General features: G+C 44.5%; 5 protein-coding genes across 5 annotated transcripts; 2 read left to right on the plus strand and 3 right to left on the minus strand.

The window, feature by feature from the left end:
* Positions 1-7,982: 7,982 nt before the first annotated feature.
* Positions 7,983-12,954, minus strand: LOC127772516 (single-stranded DNA-binding protein, mitochondrial-like). The gene is made up of 8 exons (XM_052298445.1): positions 12,728-12,954; positions 11,869-11,945; positions 11,624-11,787; positions 11,330-11,538; positions 11,092-11,192; positions 10,777-10,836; positions 10,557-10,610; positions 7,983-8,408 (listed from the first exon to the last, which is right to left on the minus strand). The coding sequence occupies exons 2-7, from the start codon at positions 11,936-11,938 to the stop codon at positions 10,594-10,596; spliced, it is 621 nt and encodes a 206-aa protein (XP_052154405.1). The 5' UTR covers positions 11,939-11,945; positions 12,728-12,954; the 3' UTR covers positions 7,983-8,408; positions 10,557-10,593.
* On the plus strand, positions 9,277-9,609 carry LOC127774273 (uncharacterized). Its single transcript, XM_052300516.1, has one exon. The coding sequence runs from the start codon at positions 9,277-9,279 to the stop codon at positions 9,607-9,609; it is 333 nt and encodes a 110-aa protein (XP_052156476.1).
* A 913-nt stretch (positions 12,955-13,867) lies between the features above and the next one.
* Positions 13,868-16,782, minus strand: LOC127772882 (uncharacterized). Its single transcript, XM_052298870.1, has 6 exons — positions 16,425-16,782; positions 15,870-15,978; positions 15,016-15,146; positions 14,858-14,929; positions 14,362-14,511; positions 13,868-14,209 (listed from the first exon to the last, which is right to left on the minus strand). Exons 1-6 carry the CDS (start codon positions 16,620-16,622, stop codon positions 14,090-14,092), a joined length of 780 nt encoding a protein of 259 aa, XP_052154830.1. The 5' UTR covers positions 16,623-16,782; the 3' UTR covers positions 13,868-14,089.
* Positions 16,783-19,073: 2,291 nt separating this feature from the next.
* Positions 19,074-20,328, plus strand: LOC127774981 (protein LURP-one-related 5-like). The gene has a single exon (XM_052301277.1). It carries the CDS (start codon positions 19,402-19,404, stop codon positions 20,113-20,115), a length of 714 nt encoding a protein of 237 aa, XP_052157237.1. The 5' UTR covers positions 19,074-19,401; the 3' UTR covers positions 20,116-20,328.
* Positions 20,329-20,495: 167 nt separating this feature from the next.
* Positions 20,496-25,168, minus strand: LOC127774980 (outer envelope protein 39, chloroplastic). The gene is made up of 11 exons (XM_052301276.1): positions 24,996-25,168; positions 24,843-24,909; positions 24,699-24,734; positions 24,226-24,370; positions 23,543-23,701; positions 23,364-23,434; positions 23,203-23,281; positions 23,015-23,130; positions 22,789-22,936; positions 22,150-22,219; positions 20,496-21,560 (listed from the first exon to the last, which is right to left on the minus strand). Exons 1-11 carry the CDS (start codon positions 25,027-25,029, stop codon positions 21,400-21,402), a joined length of 1,086 nt encoding a protein of 361 aa, XP_052157236.1. The 5' UTR covers positions 25,030-25,168; the 3' UTR covers positions 20,496-21,399.
* Positions 25,169-25,434: the final 266 nt, after the last annotated feature.

Here is a 25,434-nt window from a genome sequence, read left to right on the forward strand (position 1 = left end):
TTCCCTCATCTTGACACCAAGTTTAAAATTCGTCACCGCATCACAATATCAGGTATAGCCCGTCTTCAAACTCATAAAACCGTGTCAACTTTTGTCCAACTCCTAAAGCAGTATGTCTCTCGGTTTCATCTAACATAGAGCTTTGACTCCCGTCAGCTGTGTTGAGTCGGTGTGGGACCCATGCGGACCCCACATGTTAGCAACAACTCTTTCTTCATCCACTCTCCCCTATCTCCCCTCTCTTCTCATCATCAGCAGGTCAGGAGGTAGGCCGCAAACAGTGTGGATAGAGGTAGCGATCGAGAAGGTGAAGGGTGGCCCGACACGACGAGAGAGCTCTGTGTGGGCCTCGCCTAGTCAGTGTTAGCCATGAGATCCGCCAACTTCGTGTGGCCGATGGGGAGAGGGGCAGGCGTCGGCGAGTAGAACGGCGGCCTAACACGACAAGAGAGCTTTGTGTCGGCCTCGCTCAATTGACGTCAGTCGCAAGCTCCTCCAACTCTGTGTGATTAATGGGGAGAAGGGCAGCCGCTGGTGGGCCTCCTCGCCTCCCAACGGCGATAGCCGGCCAACCACCAAATCTAAGCATTAGGCGGCAACGCCAATGTGAAGAAGTCGACCAAAGGTGACCCGACTGCTCGCGAGGCTATGATGGCACGTCGTGACCTTCGGCGGTGACAACCTCGGCGGGATCCCCATCCCCCCTCCTCCTCCTCCTCCACTGATGCTGGCGCCCTCCATCTGCGCCTGCACGATCATCCCATTCAACTACACCTCCCACCCACTCTGTCTCATCCCTAGCCACTGAGACAAGGGGCAAAGAAAGGGTAGAGAGAGAGAGAGAGAGAGAATGAGAGGATGTGTCACTAATATGTGGGATCCACCAATTTTTATTTTATATTTTGTACTGAATTGTTCTGACATATGGATTCTATGCAGATTAAGCTGCCACGTCAGCCGAAACTGGGCACTATAATGTCCTATGATCTTAGGTACATCGAGTTTACAAGTCCGGAACATGCTATACTATGTTTTTTTTACGCTGATACGGAGTACTTTGTAAGTTTGTATTGTTGTTTAGGGATGAATTTCAATCTCCGAGTCAAGATGAGAGACCTAAAGCGGACTTATTGCCCAGCTTTGGGTGCTCATCGAGACGTCTGTGCAAACTGGTCAGGAATAAGTTCACTTCATGACCCTCAAAAGTGATCGGAATCTAATTCATGACCTCAAACCGCAAAACCAGATATCTTGACCCCTAAACATTGAAATCCCGGGCAACCCGACTCCCATGGCAGTTTTGCAAGCGGTTTTCACTGACGTGGCAGTTGGACCCTGTCAACATCGCTGACATGTCGTTTGAAGATGGGTCAACAAAGTCGAGTCACCGTATGCGTTACACTTCCATGTGGGCCCGGTTTTCGCTGAGTTGGATCTGGTAGGTATATCCCTGCCCAGTGTAAATCCCGGGTGTATTGACGAGCGAAACCCTAGAGCGCGTTGTGAGTTGTGAGGAGGAGGCGAAGAAGGGCGATGCGGGGGCGGCGCAGCGGTGGAGGGCGACGCGGCGGGCAGAGCGGCGGTGGTGGCCAGCTCGGTCGTCGTTTCTGGCGGGCAAAGCTGGATCTGTGCTCGAGCTGAGGTTAGTTAATCCTCATTGAACCGTCGTCTTCCCGGGTGGATTAGGGTTAGTTGTGTCGATTTGGGTGCTGATTTGAAAATGCGGTGCATGTATACTATTGTTGTTGGATTTGGAGGAGGCTTAGCATATTTTAATAAGGGAATCAGTAGATCAAGTGGATTTGGGCATATTATATTGGGTGGTTGCTTTAGATCAGGTGGATTTGGGCATATTATATTGGGTGGTTGCTTTGGATCTGCGGAATGGTGATTTGAATAGCATGGTTGACACTATTTTTTATGTTGCAAATTGCATGTAGGGTTTGTGAGGAGTATTTGGCATCATGGACCTATTAGACACTCTTCCAATGAGATTTCATTACAATGGGGAGTTTGTTTTGCATGGGAGGGAGAAGTCCTATTGCGGTGGTAGTGAAGCAATGTCGTACTTAGAGAGAGACAAGGTGTCACTTCCAGAAATTATTGGGCATTTGCGGGATCATACAAAGGTTATGGAAAGGACAATGCTGCATTGGTTGTTCCCAGGCAAAGATCTCAATTATGGCTTGAGAGTTCTTGTGGATGACAGAGTGTGCAGCTATATGTTAGATTGCATAGTTGAAGGTGGGGTGGCTGAAGTGTATGTGGAGGAACCAATTGTAGTTGATTTGTCAGAAGATGAAGAGGATAGTGACTATGAGGTTGAGATGGATGAGGGTGCTGAAGCAGATTCTGAAGGAGAGGATGATAGTGGGGATGATGTTGAAGTTTTCAAGGATAAATGTGTGCAGGAGCAAGCTGGGAAGGGCAAAATGAAGGAAGGGGGTGATGCAGCTGTTAGGACGGTGCTGGGAGGTGCTGATGCAGCTGAGAGGGCAGTGGTGGGAGGTGGTGATGCAGCTGAGAGGGCAGTGGTTGGAGGTGGTGAACAAGCTGATAAGAGAATGGTGTTGTACACCAGAGACACTGAGCCAATTTGTTATATGCAGGAGGAGGAATACCACACTGAAACTGATAGTGACTACATGCCAGGAGATGAATCACCATCAGATGATGAGGAAGAGGCTGCAAACATACATAAGGAGTACAAGGAGGTGAAGAAGAAGATCAAGACTGGTTTCATTTTAGGGATTGATGGTGCTGGTTTAGAGGGGTCACAGAGCAACCCAAATGTACATGCTGATCAAGGAAAAAGTGGCAATGAAACACCATATGAAGAGAGTGACTCAAAAAGGTCAATAGATGAGCTTGGAAGTGATGGGGAGGTGACTACTAGAAGTAGCAAGTTTCCAAGGTACAAGAAGAAGCAAGGTGTGCCTGTGTTTGAACTTGGAATGAAATTTAGCTCTAAGAAGTTGTTCAGGAAGGCAGTGACTGCTTATGCCCTAAGTGAGAGGAAGGTAATCAACTTCATCAAGAGTGATCCTAGAAGGGTTAGGGCTAAATGTGATTGGCCAAGCTGCCCATGGGTGTGTCTTTTGTCCAAGACCATAAGGTCTGATAGCTGGTAGATTGCTACCTTAGACAATTTGCATGCATGTCCCCCTAGAAGAGATAATAAGCTGGTGACCTCAAGAAGAATAGCTGAGAAGTATGAGAAGTTCATACTGTCCAACCCTTCCTGGAACTTGGCCCATATGAAAGCAACAGTTCAGGAGGAAATGTTTGCTGATGCTTCATTTTCCAAGTTGAAGAGAGCCAAGAAACTTGTGATGCTGAAGGCTATGGATGCCACAAAAGGGCAATATCAAAAATTGTACAACTATCAGCAAGAGTTGCTTAGAAGCAATCCTGGGAGTACTGTTATGATAACAACTTGGTCCTTTCAAACACTCCACAGAGTTTTGTGCAGAGCAAAAAAAGGAAGAGGTCAGCTGGTGCTACCACTAGTGCTGTCAGCCTAACAAACACCACAAGTGCTACTAAGCAGAAGGTTAGCTCATTTTCATTACAACTTAATTTCATTTGCATATCCATTTCCTAACTTAAGCATTTCCACTTTATTTTGCTGTGTTGTTTCAGGGGCAACAATCCAATATTGTCAGCATGAATGCTAAGGCAAAGTTGGCAACACAGGCAGGTGGTTCGGCCACAGTCAACCTCCAAGCAATTGTGCCATACTCCAAGGGTTCTGCATCGGCTTCAATTCAGGTTACATCTGGGAAGGCTTGTGTGTCAGTCTCAGCTCAAGAACCAGCAAAGAAGACAAAAATTGGTGGTCCTCCTCCACCCAAGAAGGCCAAGACACCTGGATCTATTCTCATTCTACCACCATGGGAATCTGACAAGCTTTGAAGCAAGCTTTGTGTACTGCTATGCACTGCCATGCCTTGGCTAATTATTCAGATGTAATGCCAGACTCATAGGCTTACTATTAATTATGTCATGTAATGCCATTCATGCCATGTGTGATGTAATGGTTTAGGTTGCCATACTTGTAAGGCTTATGTGTGCTGCAATGCCAGACAATTTGGTATCTTGCTATCATTTATATGAAATACCAGGACTGGTTTGGCCTATGTTATATTGAGCTGAAATATGCTGACATTTGACTGGCATTGTATGGCATGAAATAATTCTGTGTTTTGTTGAGATTTGTCTGAAACTATTTAGCCTATCTCATATATAGACAATTTGCTGAGTCAGTCTTATGTACCCTATTGCATAACTCATTTACTGCTAAACTGAGAGTATAATGTACACTAAAATGCCACATTTTCATTGAACCCAGTACATCCATCCATTCACTACAACTTGCCCATTCCAATTGAACAGAACCTACTCACTTCAACTGCAAATAACCATCCAATATTCCAAACAAATTTCCATTCCAGATTCGACAACAACAAGATGACAGCACCACAAATGACAAATGACAGCATCACCAATTTCAATTCCAACCCGATACAGATGACAGCATGACAACAACAAGATAAGATAACATTCATTTCCTACCCATCAACATGGTAAAAACAACAACAAGAAGACCTAGAACTACCAACAACATCACAAATATCTCTAACTCCAACCTATTATTCCTATCCTTCAACATCCCTACAATAGCTTCCTTCTCACCAACAGCATTCCTTGATGTGGCCAATTCCTTTCTAGCTAAATCCAGCTCTGATTCCACAGATCTTCCTTCTTGAACAGCAGCCAATAGCTATGCCTTCTCCCTCCTGAGCTTCCACACTTCGTCCCACAAATCGTTCAGCACTTCTCTCAAGAAGCTGCTAGTCGAACCATCAACCCAAGCAAAAAAATCGCAACCTCCACTCTGCAACAGTAAATAAATGAAACCCTAGAACTCAGCCAAAAAAATTGAAAACCATATCAAAACTCACCATTGCGTCTGCACATTTGAAGTAGCGGCGGCCGGGATTGTCCGGGCTCCACGAAATCCACCTCGCCGCCTTGCTGCCGCACCTGCATGCCACCGCCGGCTGATACTCCAGAGGCCCAACCCGATACGGGATGGGGGATGGAGATGTGCGCCTAGAGGACGCCGACGAGCCCTCACTCCTCGAGCTTGCCATTCGTCGACACTCGTCGCTGTCGCCGCTTCGCCGCCGTAATCCTCACCGTCGTATCCCTCTCCGCTGCCGCTTGTAGTAGGGATGGGGAACGAGTGAGAGAGTAGATAGGCGAGAGAGCGCGCGCTATTTATTCCCAACTACCACCGACACGTCAGCGATGTTGACCGGGTCCAACTGCCACGTCAGCGAAAACCGCTCGCAAAACTACCATGGGAGTCGGGTTGCCCGGGATTTCAAAGTTTAGGGGTCAAGATATTTGGTTTTGCGGTTTATGGTCATGAATTAGATTCCGATCACTTTTGAGGGTCATGAAGTGAACTTATTCAAACTGGTCATCCCCCGCCAAGGCAGGCCGCGTCCGTGACGTACCACTCTTGGCGCCTGCGCTCACGCAGGCCGGCGCGGCAGTCGTTCTCCACGTATGGAGTACGGGACCCTCATCCCGCTAGGCCGGCGGATGCGGCCGCCTCCTCGTCACCCGCGCTGCCGTGCTCGGCGCAACGTACGCGCGCACGCAGTGGCCACTGCTCGGCCAATGCCCAAGCCCAAGTGCTCAACTCCTGCCCGCTTCACACGCCGACGGTGGCGACGAGCCGACGACGAGGATGATCGAAGAGCAAGGGCGCCACCGCGCCAGCAACAGTGGTAGTATCAACATGTGCTATGACGGTGAGTGAAGCCAGATCCATTGCCATTCCAGATGGCAAACAAGTTAGAAGTCGGCCCTCGAAATCCCGACGTGTACTGTGCATATGATCTAGCCGCGCTGGACGGCAGGGGTGGCTCCAGCAGAATTTTGGCCTAGGAGCGCCCCCCCCCCCCCCCCCCCCGACGGCCCGCACAAAAAAAAGAGCCCACCAAATGTGTTAGGGTTAGCTCAGCTGGCAGAGGAGAGGCGCACGTAGGCGGCAGACGCTCGGCTCTCCAATCCTCCCCAAATCATGCCGCCTCTCGGTCTCCCGTCGCCGTCTCCCGCTCCTCTCGCTCTCCCGTCAGTCGGCCAGCGCCGCTGCGCCGGAGGCCATCGACTGGCCACCTGCTGCCCCTCCCACCCTCGCCTGACGCCTGCAGCCGCCGCCCGTCGACCGCCACAGCCCGAGCCTGGCGCAGCACTCGGCAGCACTCTGGCCGGCGGCGGCCAGCCGATGACCCCGCCACACCGCACAGCGGCAGCGGGTTTGCGGCGCGACGGCTGATCCCTCCTGCTGGCCGAGACTGACAAGCCGGCGAGCCGCCCTGCCCCCGGCCGGCCGGCCCCTGCTTGCCAACTGCCTACTGTCTGTCTGCCTAGTGCATTGGCAATTTGGCATATGTGAGTTACTCATTTAGTCATTCGTAGTCTTTTGTATTTACTTTGAATAGACCAGTCATCGTGATGGTGAATGAAAAATATGGATGAAAAAATGTGAATGAAAACTGAAACTTAGATTTTTTTTTTTAAGCAACAACTTAGTTAGTAGTCAATACGACTTAGTTTCTCATTAATTTGTGGTGCAAATTGCAGTGGCACGTGAAAAGGAATAGAGACATTGTAAGATATTTGAATTATTTATGTTGTAATAACTTCCGTAACTTCGAACTTAAATGTTGGTTTTAATTAATTTGTGATGTTCTGAGCTATATTGCAATATTTGAATTATATTACCACTGTATTTGATAATTTTGACTTGATTTTATAACATTATGACAATTTGGCACGCTAAGTAGGACCACCCAACGAATTGATCCTGGAGCCGCCGCTGCTGGACGCGGTACCGTACGCCGCCGGCCGCGTACGTTGCACCCGTAACACGTCAAGACAAGCAGACAGCGGCGGCGTCCGACCGACGGCATATTACCGGGCCCCTCTTGCAGACGACGGATGGAGAGATCGTTCACGTGGCGCACGCGAGCAGTGCCTCCTCCCACGGGCGGCTGTGCTGTCGATCGAGCGGGCTGGGCAGGGGCAACCCTGTGGTGTCCGACTGTCCGAGCCACGTGCAACGGCGCCCTCCGCCCCCGTTGTCCCCGTGACCCTCCGGCCGGGCACCCAGCGCGCCACGCATGGACATGCCGATGCGTCCATGGCCGCCTCCTCTCCTGCGCCACGCGTGGCCAGAGCGGCACGGCGGCGGGTGGGCGGGCGGGGGAAGTTCGCTGTCTCAGGTGCCGAGGAGACAACGAGGCGACAACGTGCATGACGTACGCGTTCCTCTCTCTGCACAGAAGGCACTACTGTTCCACCCAACGGCCGGAGGACAATAATGTTGAGAGTGGATTTTAAACTCTAGGCCATTCCTTCGTTATTTGTAAATTTGAGTTATGAGAAAATTTAAAATATGTATCAATATATGATATATCACTCCACAAATATGAAAGTTAAAATTCAATTTCCACAATTCACAACGAAAAAAACAAATTAGACTACAACTATTTAATGTGTATTCAAAAATAAATTTCTTTTTTCGTTGCAATATTTAAAAGTTAATTTTAATTTTGCATGCTTGCGGAGTGATTTATTACATGTTAATATATTTTTTAAAATTTTTTACATAACAATTTAAGTAACACGTAAACAACGAGTGACACGTTCACTCGAGAGTTAATAGTTTCCCAATAATGTCCTTCCGCGCTAGCATCATATGGAAACAAGCGCAGAGCTGTTTGTCCGTCTACGCCGCTGATCTACTCCAAAGATCATCTTTTCTACCGGTGTTTTTGCACCTATTGAATGCAGTTTCAGACGCTGGGAAGAAATGATATGTTTCACCAGCAATTCTGCAGAATTCCTGTAGCTTCCATGTTCTCAACAGAGCCTAGCTAAGCACCTAATCATTTTTTTAAGATCAACGGATCTGAAAGACTTATTATAACACGTGGAGGATTCACTCTGACAACTCGACAGAAAAAGACGCTGCATTTGCGAGTTGCGACACGAGCAGTTAGGCTGAGCGCATCTACCCCGTGTACCAAAACAACGAGAATTCATCGTTACATCGTCGTGTTGTCGTGACAAGACGTATAGCCACCAAAGCAATACGTTCCCAACACATACACACCATGACACTACTGTAAATTTGACTGCTAAGATGTTAATCAAGAGTACATTAAAGGATGTTGATAATGAAAATACGACTGGAAGGGCGGCCAGGACAAGGTTCACATGCCTGCTACAACAAATTTCGCTTCGGTGAAGCAGCATCGTCGTTTTTCTTTTCTTTGAGAGGCCAGCATCATCGTTGAGCCTGCACGTATCCACTTTATCTTTTGAACCTAATAATGCACAGATAAACAGGTTACGACCTGCCCAGAAAAGTATATACGTACAAACGAAGGCGATGCGACTAATATTAGGAGTGCGACATTTCAGTAATCAACCTAAACAAGGTTGTTGCGTTAGAAACCAGGTGTCTGACATTTCTAGTATATATCACACATATTAGGCATGTAACAACCTTTAAAGACATCATCATGTAAAGACTTATATAAAACAAAATCATTGAAATTTATACTGTCGTAAAAGGATAAGCTAATGTGATGGTGATATGCCCCCACTCCTTCACTAAAGGTAGATAAGCTTGTGTTGTGTTCTTTGTAATGTGCATATGTAGATGGCTAATTGACCGCATGTGATCAAGTATACAATTTTTAGATATGGGAATAACTTTTCTTTTGCATTTTTATTTGGATCTTATAGCATGTTTATTTGTCATCCATCGTGCGTCTTCACACAGGAAAAACAAAACTGTACTAGCTAATTCAGGCTATGGGAACCTGCTCCTGCCTTTACCTTCAACACAGTTGCAGTCATGTGAACTACGGTTTCCTATATTTTTACCTAGGAAACTGGTAGGCATCAAAAAAATCATATTATCTTTCTTATTCTTTCAAGAGGTAGTACACTGTTGAAGATACTATGGGTCTGGGCAAATCTCAAAATTTCAATAACATACCAAGCTAAACAAGCCAATCCAAAAGGAAGGAGAGGTCTACAAAAATTATCCACACAAGCAGCGACCTAGTCCTGAACTCCATACTGTTTCCTTCTATTTGCCTTCTCCCACCTTCTTTCTCCTTCTCTACTCCCATGCATCTACTATTGTTCTTTTAGTCCTCTTTCCATCAGGCATCAGCATTGAAGATGGACATTGAATCAGTGAGGTGTGCGTGCTGTGGCCTGGAAGAGGATTGCACCCAGGAATACATAGAGAATGTCAAGGCAAACTTCGGAGGGAAATGGCTTTGTGGCTTATGCTCAGAGGCAGTAGGGGATGAGCTCAGTAAAGACAGAAGAGAACAGGATGGCATCGAAGATGCTATCAAAGCTCATATGGCATTCTGCAGGATGGCACTATCAAGCCCTGCAGTCAAGGTGGCGGATGGCATGAAGGAGATGCTCAGAAAGAGGTCAAAGGATAAGGTAAAGCCTGAAATACCATCAAAAGCACACCCATTCTTACTTGGTGACAATTGACAAGGTTCCAAAGCGAAGAACATCAGAATTATGCTTTTAGATAAGGGTGTGACTGATGTAAGATTTCTCTCAACCTACTCAACAGTTAATTTACTAGTATTACCTTTTATATTCCCTGGCAACATGTCAAGTGTAAATACAATTTGGTCATATGAATAAGTTTCAAGATCACCACATTTCAGCATGAAGATCTACAAACTTCGTTGACAAGAGATACTATGCTTTTGTGTGAACATGCAGGTTATCCTGTGTTCTTCTTCGCCACTCGAGAATATTTACTCAGAGGTTTGTTTCTCACCTAATTGATTTTGATGATCTATGATGAAAATTAATAATGACAAGTGATCACTTTTATTCCACCAACTAGAGACTAGTTATGGTTCAGTGTCTTACATTCTTAAAATCATTGAACAAATTGGCCTAAGATTGTCATTGTGCAACTATTCATGTACAAATACCCCAGGGAGAATCTATCAGCAACATGTACAAATAGAGTGAAGAAATATAAATAGAATTAGGTACTCTACCATTCCAGGTTTGTAATATTTGATTTGCAAGATCTGTGAATCTATGACATTTCTTATAATTTGTAATCACCCTTATGTAACAAGCTGAAGTTGTAACAACATATTTCATTAAGATGAAGACGCGATACAAGTAAAATACCACGCTATGAGAAACTTATGAAGAAATGAGCCTGGTAAAGGCATCAAAATATCACTTTCTACTGAAAGATAGCACGAGGCACCAATCAATGACAGATAAGTATTGGCAGGGAAATGCTTGATTGAAAGCTGAAGGTGTTCTACAGATAATTCACAATATGCACATTTCAAGTTCAAATTAATAAAAAACACATGACCCACAGCTAACAGGGTGCATGGACACTTCTTAGAAGTCAAAATCCTAATACTGTTAAAACAATCAACAAAAGAGTTGAAACATGCCTGTACTCCTGGCCTGCTTGTGCTGAGATCTTTCAAACTAGAACAATCCTTCTCCTGCATACAAAGGTTGTCATGATTAAATGGTAAATACTAAAATCTAAAACACTGGACATCTGCATGCAGATAATTGTGGAGACCAATCATAGTTGCATAATCACAACAAATACAAGTAATGCAAGATTCTCATAAATCAGAATATTAAGGTTTTCAGTGAACTTACTTAGCTCATCTAATGAAATGCTAGCAGCACTCTCGCCAGATTTAATCAGCCGAATCTTACCTGTACATATAAATATTTTTCCAAGGATAAGCTTTTACAACAACAAAGAAAATCAAAATAAATAAGTACAAAAGAATAGCTATCAACATTACTCAAATGCAGTATAATTAAACAAAGCAGCAGGCTTCTGTGTCCAGTTTGGTAACAGAGTTATGGAGTTACCCCGAGAAAATTGTTCAAACTTCAAACGTTATTTATTCTTGCTATAAAATATTACTACCACAAAGTTTCTAGTGGAATGGCAGATCAACATACCATCGCGTCGAAGACAAATCTCTGGTATATTTTTCACTTGATCATTAATGCTGTCATTGTATACTCTGGTTTCAATATCACCCTCAACATAAACTGCAGAACTGAAATAAGGCAAGAACAAAGACAGCACCAACCACAGTAAAAAAGAATTTCAAGCCATAGAACTAGGAAATGGTATATAGTTGTATACTTGTATGGAGAAAAGAAAAAGGGTGATCTTCTCACTGAAACCACGTACTTCTTCACCAGCTTCTGGACAGCAAAAGCACCTAGCTGGTCATTATGAATGGCTATCCGATGCCACTGAGCTGGCTTTGGCAGATCTGCATCCCCTACTACCCTCTGGTCAAACATGCCACCAGTTCCAACTGTAAAAACAGTCACTGTACGACCATTCCTTAAAATTTTCTGCACAGGAACCTGTCCGACTTTTCCGCATATTATAGCCTAGAAAGTTGAAACAATCAATTAATACCAAGTTAAGCTTGAAAACCAAAACATGAAGTATCCTTTTCATATTATACTTAAATACCCTGTGAACACCACGGAATCCCCAGCCCTTCTTGGGGTCTACGCTTTGGGGTTCTAACTCTCGTCTTGAATCTGTATAATCATCATCACCTCCCATTTCACTCTTCTCATCAATATCAGAAAAGGAAACAGTAGAACTCCAAGCTTGAGATTTTCTGTAGAAATCTACACAGACAAATATTTAATCAAAACTTACTCAGTAAAAACTGAGTAGAAATCTTGAAACGACCATGAAAAACAACCCACCAATTGGTTTTCTCTGCTGTTCTAAGACCCTCCTCAAGCCCTTCAGTAATCCATTGCTGAGAGAATTCATGGTAAATCTACGCACATTGAGGAAAAACGTTAAATAATAAAATCATAAAAATAATCATCAGAACATATATTTTTTTCCTATTCCTTTAATGGATTTCAAAACAACATAAACATCACAATCGTCAACTTCATTCAACATTTTCCTGGTAGCAGTTCTATTCTCAAAAGCATTTGTTCAGTGTGACCTTCTACAAGGAAAAAACTACATGAGGAAATAAGGTGCATCAGGATGGCCTATCACGTGGGAGACACTTATTCTTTATGATGAGGCATCCCAGGTTTGTCTCAACAGTGCAGAGGAGTTCCATGACAGTTCTGCTTATTCTTTCCTGCACAAAAACAACTTATGGTCTTATTCAGCTACAGCAGCTCCATTCCGTTGGAACCTGAGGGACGACATCCGGCCAAGACAAGGAAGCTGCTCTACCTGCCTAAGCGGCTGATCCGCCCAGCTAAGCTGCAGCGGCATTCTAGGATCGTAGTATCCAATAACCACCCTCTTCAGGAGGCTGAATTAACACCACCTAAAATCTAAATAGGCAATCACAGAAAAATTAACAGCCTACTGGACTAAACTTTGCATGGATAAAATATGCAAACGGTCCAAGATATTCTACCGAGACATTTTAACAAACACCTTGCAAGCATCGCACACTGGCCATTCAGGGGCTTCACGCGACGTCGACAACAGTTGCATACCCCATAGAACAGTGGCAGACCCAGCCCAAAATGGAAAACTGCAGCCATGGCAGAGTTGGAACAGTAGAACGAGCTCGGGAAAAGGACGTACCTTCAGCGCCGCGCCGGAGGCCTTCGCGCGTCGCCGAGTCGCGGGAGGGATAAGACGGCGGGACGACGACAACGGGCGCAGACCGAGCGAGCGGGGAGGCTATCCGTACGGATCGAGGGAGGATGGGAGGAGGCGGCTGGCGGCGTTGGGTGGTGTCCGGTGGAGTCGGCGGCGGCGGCGGCGGCGCTCGTGCCTGGGTGGAGCGGAGGAGCTTCGTAGCGAGATCAAAAGGTTGAGTTATTGTGAAAACTTTGGGCCGGGCCTGGATATTTCTGCTTCTCCTGGCGTAACGGGCCGAACCTGCACCAAAGTTAGTGGGTTGCTGCTATCCTCGAGAGTCGAGACTTCTGCTTCTCATCATGGTTTTGGGGTGAAACTTCAAACTTGAGAACCCCCTCCTCTTGTCTTGAAATAGGAAAAAAAATGATAAATGCAAAAGGTGAATTAGGTGGTGTTTGAATCTTCTGAAGATGAAGATAAAGATCGAGTGTTTTACGTAAAACGATGTGATAATAACATGTGATTAATTGAGTCTTAATTATTACAAACTTAAAAAAATGGATTAATCTTGTTTGATCAATTCACTCTAGTAAATCAATCTTTTACGGTTGGTGTTAAGCCAAAGCACCATTTCATTACCACCGGAATTTAGTAGTCTCATGCTCGCGTTGGCAACTCAGTAACGAAAGGGCACGTAGCCTAGTGGTTACAGTGACCTAAGTAGTATCCAAAGGTCCTAAGTTCAAATCTCCTATAGAGCGAATTTTAGATTGGGTTGTTTACGGGGCTAAGTTCCCTATCTCAATGGCCATATATATCCGGTTGGATATGGAGGCCGGGTAGAAAATACCCTTCTCTAAAAAAAAATTATTCTTCCCTGATAAGAGAGGCGCTAACACATTGTCACGCGTTGTTAACATTGCTTAATTAATAAAACTATATGATTCAATTGATAAAGAAATACGGAAACACGGGGTATAAGAATATGAAGACATAATTATTCTTGGTAATAAAAAAACATCTTCAAAGAATCAGATAAATCCTGCATTTCAAATGATGAAATGAGACATAAAAACAGCATATAAACAACGAAAATTATGAATAGGACTATGCTCTACGCTGCGACTCCCACCAGGCACATTATTTTACCTGAACATAGATTCCAGATTTTCCTTTTCTATTCTTTTCTCTAATAAATGTATCAAACTATCCTTACAACTATTCGCCTATGCCTCTTAGCATTTAGCAGCAGAACGAATGTTACTGAAATATGAGATGTCTGCACAACTCAATGTTCGTGACTTCAGAGTCAACAGGTTGAGTATGTTGGTTATCCGAAAGCAGTTAAATGAACTAGCATATTCAAGAAGCATCAGTGTCCCCTGTAGATTTCTTGTACTCAGGCTTGAGCTCATGCGTTCCCTGGTTTGGTCCTCGTTTGTTGTAAAAACACAGATCATTCAGAATCTCCTTCAGGAATTGCTGCATAAAACGAAGCACAAACAATCACAAAGCAACCATTGAGAGTAATGAATAAAATATTTGTTGTTCATAGGAACACCACAAATAAAGTATCTTAACCAATGTTTTTTTCACTTAAAAATAGAGACACGCCAAATAAATCAAGAATATACCTCTGGCTGGTCAGTTTCTTGCACCAGCGCCTTTAGTGCCCAATTGGGCTGTCTTTCAAAAAGCTTGAATATAATATTTTCCAGTTCCCTGCGATCCCTACGTATTCTTTTTGCATCAGATGGTTTGGTTGGTGTTTGCTTCTTCTTCTCCTGAAGAGCACAAAATTAAATGTGTTATGAGAAACTTTAACTGATGATGAGTAGTTCAAGATGAAGAGGCCGACCGCATGATTGGCATTTGGCAACATGGTAAAGATAAAAAAAAAAAAAAGTAGAGGAAATCAAGTACTGAACTCATTTTATAAGCCATAATCAGAGAGAAATCAGAAAACATGTATGCAGATCCTTACTACCTAGATAGCACTCTATTAACTTGAAATAACATCCACCACAGAAATTAAACACCTAGAGTTATTAAGAATGTTGATCTATATCATTAATGATAACAGAAGAACAAAAAGGAAATCTCAATCTTCATTTCGGAAAATGAAAGCACCTTAGAACCAGAAGGTATGAGACCAACCATGCCAGGCAACGGTATCAGGCTCATTCTGTGATCCTCAATTACCTTCAAGTAGGGAACAAAACCACAAATCAGAATGCTTTAAAATTACGGTAATGTAAGATAGCCAATGAAGGACTGCAGTACTTCACCTGCACTTTTCTAGTTTTGATCATGGACTTTTGTGTCCTTTCACGGCATAACTTTCCATAGTTCACCAAATTATCACTGTGAGGCTTCATGTCAAATTTATGCTCGACTTTTCCTTCACATGAAAGTTTCCCTACAACACACAAAGGTCATTTTTGGGTGATAGTCAAAACTTAGATGCTATTGAAACTTGAAAGATCCCCAAAAATGTAAGTAGTAATAAAAAATCCATAAGAATCACTGGTAACCAGTAAGGGTAACTTTCTGACTGGGAACGCAGTAAACTGCCAGTGATAGCTCACCTCCAGTCAAGATTCTTGAAGGCTTACTAGTTACTAATTAAATCAATCCGGACACCATTGACTTTGGCAAACAACATGATAGTATTTTTCCTATTTATTGGAGTAACTTGGACAAAAGATGCACACACACGAAGGATTATGTGAAGGCCCCTTAGCACAAGTGCTAAATAGATGGCTACTAAACCACAAACAAGTTTAGGAAATACTGATCTTACAATAACCACCTAGTCACCCATGCTTCATAGTACAAAGCATGCACTCAAACTTGTAGGAAGCCCCAGACATAGGATCAATAAATGTCCAACAATAAGCACCTAGTCACCTACTCATTCCAGTCTGATTCATGCTTCATAGTACAAAAGCATGCACTTAAACTTGTGGGAAGCCCCAAACGTAGTATGTCTAAACTCATACAGGTAAAATCAAGTATGATTGTATGAAGAGACTTCTGACATACAGGAACGAGTAAAAACTATGTCTATCAGGATAGTAATATATACAGAGAAAAAGAACGCAAGCAGTATAAGTTAACAAGCTGGGAATTGGACTCCTACCTTGGTTAGACTCAGAGAAAACACACATTGGTACAAAATCCTTGGACATATTCAAGGAGTAACTCTTTGGTGTATTGCCAGTGTTAGTTTGAGCCATCTCCATCTTGAACTGCCATGCCAATAGCACCATGTTATAATGAATGATGCAACTATAGGCACCACAAGCAAAAAGAAATGAGTGATGAAACTAACATAGAACGGGGAACAATTATCAAACAGAGCAGAGCAGTATGACGTATCCCGCTCTAATTAAACCTCTGCACTCTTCAATGCATCTGATTCTGTCTAGCAATTCGCAAATGGGAAATCAACTGAAATGTTACCCATCCAATCAATCGTATTATCACATTCGGCAGTCAAACCCTCCACCACTACATCTATGTTACGGTCGGTGCAGAATTTTGTCCCATTTTTCCCAAGCATAATGCATGAAATCTACATTTGAGGTTCATACATTACCAACCCCCACGGCCATAGGGTCATATCATTTTGCTCGAAGAGAATGTACTACCATTCGAATCCGCAAGGGAGAGGGAGTGGGCGGGGGAGGCTTGCCTGGAGGGAGGGCTCCTCGGAGCGGAGGAGGTCAAGGGAGAGGACGACCTTGGCGACGACGGGGTTAGGGTTGGAGCCGGCGGCGTCGGAGGAGGACACGGCGCCCTGCCAGGCGTGCGAGACGACCGGGGGGCACTTCATCAGCCACACGGAGCGCTCGGCCCGCGCCGTCTCGAGGTACTTGGCCTCCTCGCCCATCCCGCCGCCCCACGCTGGTGGCTCCGCGCTCGCAGTCTGCCCGGCGATTCCGGTGTCGGCGGCGGCGGCGGCGGCGCTAGGGCACGGAGCGGCGGGCGATCTGGCTTAACGACGGAGCGAGCGGGCGAAGGGGAGGCACATGCGGAGGGCGTGACGTGCAGTTAGATGAATCCGGCCGGATCGGATCAAACGCTGTTTGCAGATGCACCGGGCTTTCAGGAATGAATCGGTTACCGACGAAAGTTGATAGAATTCGAATAAATTTTACTACAAATTGACTCAGATGTTGTTGTAAATATATTTAATTTGGTTTTTTAATCCTATTGATAGATGATACTTGCTCTGTTCCAAAATATACATATTTTTAGTGTTCAAAATTTATACCACAATTTAAATATTTTTTAGCGTACTTCCTCATCTCAATGGATCACAAGTTCGCAACCATCACTCCAGTCATTTTCTATACCATCTCTAGTTTAATTTCTATGCCTATTTCCTTCTACCGATCACGATAATTTTATATCTAATCTTAATCGGCTTAAATTTATAGAATTTGATTGTTTTTTATGAAGCCGTGCTAGGAGCTAGTGCTTGCTATCTCATAATAGCTCCATGGATTTCATCGGAACTGTTTTATGTTTCTTGGGCTTTTTCGTTGCGGAATTAGACCTCTTATTAATGTTGGCTAATTGGCTTATTCATAAGTTACATCGGACTGCCGCTCAGTCGAAAGCTATGCAACAAGTCTGCGGTAGTTTAAAATTGGAATTGGCACAATACTGCGAAGTGGTCGCCTTCGCTTAATTTAGGTCAGACCTTAATGCTGCGACTCAGGCATTACTCAATAGATATGCAAGGCTTACAAAAGTGTCCAAACAACCACAATACGAACCGTTTCCAATTAAAAAACAAATTGTTAAATTGTTATTATTTATGCTACTGTAAACAGCTTATGTGATCAGATTTTATATTTTAGAACATAACTTATAATTTACTACCCCTTCGTCATAGAATAAGATCACTTTTGGATCCTCCTATTTATAAAAGAAAATTTTATAAAGCAACTATTGTATCAGAGTTTGTAAAAGTAAATGATAAATGTATTAGGAGTATGATAAATGTATTAGGAGTAGATAAAGAGAGAAATAATTACATTATATTTTAATGAAGTTAACGTATTCTAGTTTTTTTTACTGGTACGTGCTAGATTGGTGAAAAATAAACGTTTGTTGGTATAGATGGAGCATTCAAAAGCGGAAGCGAGGCTGCTATGTAGGCCACGTCTCACGTCTGTCAGGTTCGAAAGCAAATGCATATCTGTCACAAAACAAATCGTAATAGGCGCGCGTATATATATGCCTTCGGTTAACGGCCGCGACGGCCGTCGGCCCGCCTCCTCCACGGTCACCGGCTGGCCTGTGAGCTTCTACCGCCCGCGTCCGCATGAGAACGACAGGTGCTCGACACTTGGCCAGCAGCCAGCTCGCGTTAACACATGGCCGCGCCGCCCCCGCCGCCGGACACGGCCACCGATTCGATTCGAAGAAGGTACGACGTACTGCGACCCAAGCTAGATCGATCTCCTCTCGTTTTCTTCAATCTCCTTCATTTTATACTACTGCTTCGCCGATCAAATCTGTTGTTGTTTTTTAATCAAATCTGACCATAGTTGATTACTCCGTACTGATTAGTTGTCTTGTCCTGCTGTTTTACTTAGTAGTAGTACCTGCTGATTAGTGTACATGGTGACAGCGGAGGTAGGTTAACCGGAAAGCATTTTTTGATGCTGCGGCCTGCAATCCGTACTACTCCCTATTTCTGTATTCACTCGTTCATTGTACTTAATTTTTTTTATAATTAATATTCATATTGTTATTAGATAATAAAATATAAATACTTTATGTTTGGCCCAAATAAAACGAAAGATCAGACATCATATACGAAAACGTCTCTTAAAATCGGACGGAGACTACTCATCTCACAGTTGCGGGGACCAAAACTTGTTTAGAATAAGAGGTGAACCATGACGCTCAGGCTGTCACGCTGAGCGCCCTGTGCCCCGAAGGTGGGACAGAGGCGGTGCCGAAATCTAGAACTCCGGAGCCCAGCACGAGGGGGAGCTCGTGGCAGTGTCCGCGCCACGTGGCAGGCGGCCGCTCATCCGTCGTGCTCAATTGTGCAAACCGTTCTCAATTTTCACCTGCAATTGTTTTTTTAAAAAAAAATCACCTGCAATTCCACATCATGCTGTCATTTGGCATGTTCCATTCCATCAAGTGTGATTAGACTAAGTTAATTTTGTTCCGTATGATTACAGTGACGGAATAGAATGATTCTACGAGAGAACCCATACTAGTTTAGTTACGAGTTTATCCAACAAGTGTATTGCATCGACCGTTGTTTAGGTTATCTTCACAACCGTCGGCATCCAATCTTTATTCCTTACTTACTTGGATGATTTCGATCTTTACACTAGTTAATAATCGAATTAACAAGTCTCTAACTTGGCCACTGACCGCGGGCGGACGGCGAGCCCTAGCTACCACTAGCTGGTGGCCCCACACCACCGCCACCACCACCACGCGACGAAGACGAAGCCGTATAGGTGAAGCGTGTGTGTATCACGGCGTCTCCCACCGAGAAAAGGCGACGCGATTGCAACCCCGCGCGAGATCGACCTCGCGTTCCACTCCCACTCCTCTCCACCTTCAAATCCACGCGAGTTGTTGAGCGAGAGAGAGAGAGAGAGAGATTTGATTTGCGTTTGCGTTTTGCGTCCATGGCGCAGCAGCAGAGGATGGTGATAGTGGGGGAGGAGCACTGCGGCGGCGGGGAGGACAGGGAGCTGACGGTGAGGAAGACGACGCTGTTCTGCCCCGGCGACGGGCTGGAGGCGTACGACCACGGGACGGGGACGCTGGCGTTCAGGGTGGAGACGTACGGGCGCGGCGGGGTGTGCGGCGGCGGCGCGGCGGCGGGGGACCTGGCGCTGCTCGGCCCCGAGGGGGAGCCCGTGCTCACCGTCCGGCGCCGCCGCCCCAGCCTGCACCACCGCTGGGACGGGTTCCTCGGGGACGGCGCCGCCTCGGGGCAGAAGCCGCTCTTCTCCGCCCGCCGCTCGTCCATCCTCGGCGTCGGCTCAGGCGCCGCCGCCGTCCTCGTCGACCTCCTCGCCCCCGGCGCCGCCGGCGAGTTCCGCGTCGACGGGTCCTTCCCGCGCCGCTGCTGCCGCGTGGTGGCCGTCAAGGCCGCTGCCCCCGCCGGCGGCGGCGGGGAGGAGGAGGAGGAGGAGGTGGTGGTGGCGGAGGTCCGGAGGAAGGTGGACGAGGACGCGCACGTGGTGATGGGGCGCGACGTGTTCGTGCTGTGGTTGCGCGCCGGGTTCGACGCCGCGTTCGCCATGGGGATCGTGCTCGTTCTCGACCGGATCACCGGCGACGAGCTCAACGGCGACCTGAGCGAGGACCTCGCCGTCGCCAGTTCGCCGGTGTAAAAGCTTGCGGTGATCGGATCAATGGGTTCATGCTTAGAGATGTGTAAAATATGTATCATCTTGCAAATTCTTTTTTGTATGTTTTCTTGTCGAAGTTTGGATATTTTGCCTTGTGAATTGAGCTTGTAGCTTTGAGCGAAATGCAAGTTACTCCTAATTACGTTAGCCTTTGACAGTAGTAATAACTATAGTTAATTATTTTGCTTGTTCTTTCATGCCTTTTGGATTATTTTTGTCTCTGAATAGTACTAGCAGTTTATAGTTTGGTGATCTAACTTAACTACGTTTAGAAAAAAGGTTTATTTTGGAGTCAACAAGGTGGAAACCAAGTGGTATCCATGTGTGGCAGCGAAGTGAAGCTGTCGTTTTCATACCAAGAAAATGGGGAGGTCTTTTTTTTTCTGTGGGTAGTAATGTATAACTACTAATTCACATAATCGATTTAATATCCCTTTCACTTTCGGTGTGAATTTTCAAAACAATGACACTTTCAGAGCTGGATTTGCACAATGGAAACATCAACATACCCCAACAAATGGGCAAGCGAAACTTCTGACGTTGGGCTGCATGAAAGAGGAGAGTCACATCACTACTAGAAGAGTCTTAGATATGCATAATTGCACTCCAGATTGATTCCTATACAGATATATACTGGCACTGCCAGATGTTATCACAACTCTAACCCATATAGGATTATTATTACCTTATCAAAATCACAGCACATTTGGATAAGAAAAACATTATCTTCCCAGTTGCCATGCTCTTTAGGCCACTATGGCCCAGGACCCATGTACGGATGCATAACACCAAGTTAGTGAAGACACTTGTCAGGATGAAAAAGACACACCTTTCTCCACTTAACTGTAATACGACACATTGACAGACCATCATGAATGATGTATTTTTCTCATTTCTATATAAAAGAATAAGATCATGAGAAGCGTCAAAATTTCCACATCTCACAGGGTTTGCTGTTCGTGCATGTCTATCTTATGGCCCATCTGTTCAATCTCCAAACAGGAGAAAATACAAAAGGCACACATCTCAACTGTACAGCTTCCGAATGCTGGCACAAACATGCAAATGATTTCGGTGGCATGTTTGGAACACCCACTGGGTCTACTGATCTAGGGGTCTGCCAGAAGTCACAAGTTAGAACCACCGGCTTATGTCAGCACTAGTTGAAATGGAAAAAAGAAGGGTTTGTGTCCATCTTATGGCAAAGAATCAATTTGAGTGCCAAACTGCCAATTCTATGCTATGTGAATCCTCTGTATTCATAATCTATGAACCGCCACCACTGTTGATACCGAAGTAGATCGTCTTGCGACTGAAGGCATTCATAGCATAGTCGACTCGGATTTGACCAAGGTCTGTGTTAAAGTGGATTCCATATCCAAATCCAACACCAAATCCCGGTTTTCCTTGTCGAAGAGCTGGATTACCTGCCAATTTTACGATGAATGATCACTGCTGAACAGTAGTGTACAACAGAAAAGGAAAGATCCACACGTTATCACAGAAGTAAACATATGTGGGGTGAGAACAAAGTTAAACGCAACTTGACATTAGGATATCAAGCATTCAAGACCCCACGTTTTCATGAATAGGGATGAGTGTACTCATTCGTAAGGTTGTTTAACTAATCTACTATGATTCTGATTCTATATCTGTGCTGTATAGTACAGTAACATCGGGAGCAATCAAATCATTTTTCTGTCGATGGTCTAATGTGTTAACCTTATTAGTTTACTCTCGTCAAGTTTCATTAAGATGGATTGGTCACAGTTACATCCTAACATCTCGGCTAAGAAATATTTCCATAAATTCCACTGGGGACATACATCATAATACAGTAGTAGGCTAGTAGCTGGCTGGTGGCTGTAAGCGAAATCCCTCATTTACTTTATGGATTATACAGTTCATTTATTGGACAAGGCTGTTTTAAGCACTAATTTAGTATATCAACCTCATTTTCTACTTAAGTAAAACAGAAATTAGTGCATAGGAAAACAGAGGGAGTGAAGCACTTACCAGGGACATGACAAGCAGATCCTAAGTCACTGCCGCAGTCCATGAAAATAGAACCCTCCAGATGCTTTGCCTTCACAGAAACAGATAGTTCAAATTTTTATGTTTAATCTGAATGTATAATATTACAATGCAAATAGCTAGAGTACTATGAATACTGGACACTTCGCACTAATCATCACAAAAATATAGGCACAATATGAAGCTGAATGATTTTTCAGTTGTGTAAGCTCCAAAGCACCTTCAGGGAAAATTTTAAGCAACAGCGCTAGCTTACACTGAATCGCCAGCAATGATCTCCATATCTACTAGAACCCTCAGATGACCATTATTTCCCTCTAGGAACAGCACTAGTTTCTTTTGGTTCGTGGCTCAGCTTGAATTTCATCTCTAGCCAACCCTACCCAAAATTGCTTCAGAGTAAAGGTTGTTGGTGTCATCGTCGTTGTTGTGTTGCTGTAGTGTTTGGTTGCTATCTTAAATATTTTCTAAATGATCAATGTTACACCACTTTAAACATTAAGTAAAGCCTCAGGCATCTATTCAATAAATTGCCTTCAATTATAAATTCCATGTTTGGGCTCAATTTCTCTATGGCATTCCAAGTTTTAGTTACGAACTGAAATAGTGTTTCATACATACCAAAGGAACCGTATATTCACAGTTAGCAATTAGGCACAGTCTTCCTGCACCAACTGCACCCTCACCATAACCCCGTACGCTACCAAGTCCGCCTATTGCAAATGCTTGATATGGCGCCATGTCCCCCACAATGGAACCACCTGTCAAGCTGTGAGATAGGAAAAGATTAATTACTTCTGCTGAGGAGTTTGGCACTTTGCTGGAGAACAGTAGGTGCATGCATTACCTAGTAACCAAAAATGTTGGCCCCAATTTCATGCCTTTCGAAACTGCACATTTTACTCTGTTGAAGGTCAGAGATTTTGGTACAAGTGGCAATCCTTGTTCCATTTGGAGGTTAACCTGTCAATAAGATCTATATGATAAAGTAGATCTTACAGTAAATATGTTAAAATATAGTAAACACAAACATACTTTTAAGAAGCTATTATCATTAACATCTGCATAACCAGACTCTTGCTTCAAGATAATCATGTTATCATGGAGGTTACCACTGCATGATAAAGAAAACAACAGACAATTATAAGCACCTTTTGAGTATATTAAAGTTCTTGAATTGTAAAATACTTTAGCACCTGCATGTTAGAGGAAAGCCATCATGGTCCCTGGCTATGGAGCGTCCCTCGTTATTAACAGGCCGGATATGCTGGACAAAAAGGGCAACAGATATGATCAAATGAACTTGGAGAAAAGATAAAAAAAATATAAAAATAACTAAAGGCAAGCCAACAACTGGATTTGGGTAGATGTCCACCTCGAATTTAACACTGGTTCCGGATGTCCAGTTTGATGTTGATGGTTCATTAAGCTCAACACCAAGCGACAATCGACTAAGATTTATCCCTCTGCTCCCTGATCGTGTGAAGTTGTCAGCCGGAAAGCCATGCACCGCTATTTCCGGTGTCATTGTGTGCTGATTGCTCAAACCAGAGCAAGTAAGAACAAGTGTGAACAGAAGAATCAACTAATACAACCAAACAATATTTTATATGCAAAACATAAGTAACTCTTGTATGCAAAACATAAGTATCTCAGAAGTGCATCAACAATACATACTTACATAGGTTTCCTAGAAAAAAAATAAAATAGACTACTAGAGTGTGAAACAGCAACTAGCATTCTCTATGGAGATAGAATTAGGTGTGACTTGTCCCTAAGGTTCTTCTCAATATCCTATCAGTGCCCAAGACCCACTCAACTTTCATGAAAGCTAAACATCCGCAACAAAAGTTATGTCACAAATTCAAGCTTCAGTCCATAGTATGAGCACATATAAAGATATTATGTTTACTGATTGCTCTGATATTATAGCAGATACTGACCATGTGATGCAACAGATCAGTATGAAGAATTATAACGCACTTGTGCTATGTCACTTGAGCATTTCTGTTATTCCAGACAAGAAATTTACACAGATACATTGAACAGAAAACCAACCTGAATGACAAATGACTGTTGTGATAACCATTCAGGCCTCGGCCGTCTAAAGGCAATGACAGCATTGGATTCATTGATACCCTTATCCAATATGACATCTAACTTCTCGCTCCTCCCAAATAGGCTTGGATGTTTGAGTGATATCCTGTGGACACGAATTCTTAAAATCACAGTGCCAAATGCAAAAAGAAGTGGAAAGACATAAACAGCAATTCAGAGGCGCAGCACATGTGTGCGCCCATGGAAGGCCCAAAGATCAAGCAAAATTCAGGGGCGCTTAAGCACTGAGCAGCTATAGAAACACAACTATGCGAGAGCAAGCATGCAGAACATGTTTGACACAAACACGGACACACCAAGGCACAGGCACAAGCAGAGGAACACATGAATACAACCTGTCTGCGAGTGCGCAATGTCTGGTGCACGTATACAAAAATGAAATTTACCAACGAGATGCAAACCAACATGCTTACCTTCCGACGATTTGCGAGAAGGTGGCGCCAGAGTTCCTGAAAACAACCCAAGAACACAACACGCAAACACAAAGTCAAGTCAGACATCCAAGTGCCACCGAAACAAACGGCATCCACGCCGCTAATAGGCAAAAGACCGAGCACCTCATGGGCGGCAGCAGGAGCGCCTCGCAGAGCATGTGGGTGAGGTCGACGTGCACATCCACCTTGGCTGCGGCATTTCCACAAACACGTTAGCCACACACACAGCAAGCAGAACATCCCAAACCAAGGAAGAAACAGGGAAAGTACACGGACCTTTCCCCGCATTGACGCTCTGCTGAGCTCCCATGGCTGCTGCGGACGGCGCGGGGAGGAGGTGCACCTCATGCGAGCTCGGCGCCACGGCGGGGGCAGGACGGATGGCGAGGAGGAGGGGGTGGCGTGGCGCGCGGGGGTGGGGGATTTTGAGCGGGAGGGAGGTCGGGGTGGGGGGACTCGGGTGCTTTGCGTGGAGCGGAGGGAGGTGGGGAGATCCGAGATGGCAGTGGGATTGCTTCGGTCGGGTTACTACCAGAGAGTTCAGAGCGGCGCCGACTTGGATGGAGTGGACAATGGACTTCGGCCTTCTTCTTGGGCTGTTTTCATCAAAAGCGAAGAATGCTTATGCTTTGGATTTTGGATTTTTTTTTTCGAGCAAGAGAATTCTCCTACGAAACTGATTTTAGGGTAAAATCTGTTTGAGTTTATGGTTTCG

Source organism: Oryza glaberrima, chromosome 5 (assembly GCF_000147395.1).
Source record: "Oryza glaberrima chromosome 5, OglaRS2, whole genome shotgun sequence".
Lineage (NCBI taxonomy): Eukaryota > Viridiplantae > Streptophyta > Magnoliopsida > Poales > Poaceae > Oryza > Oryza glaberrima.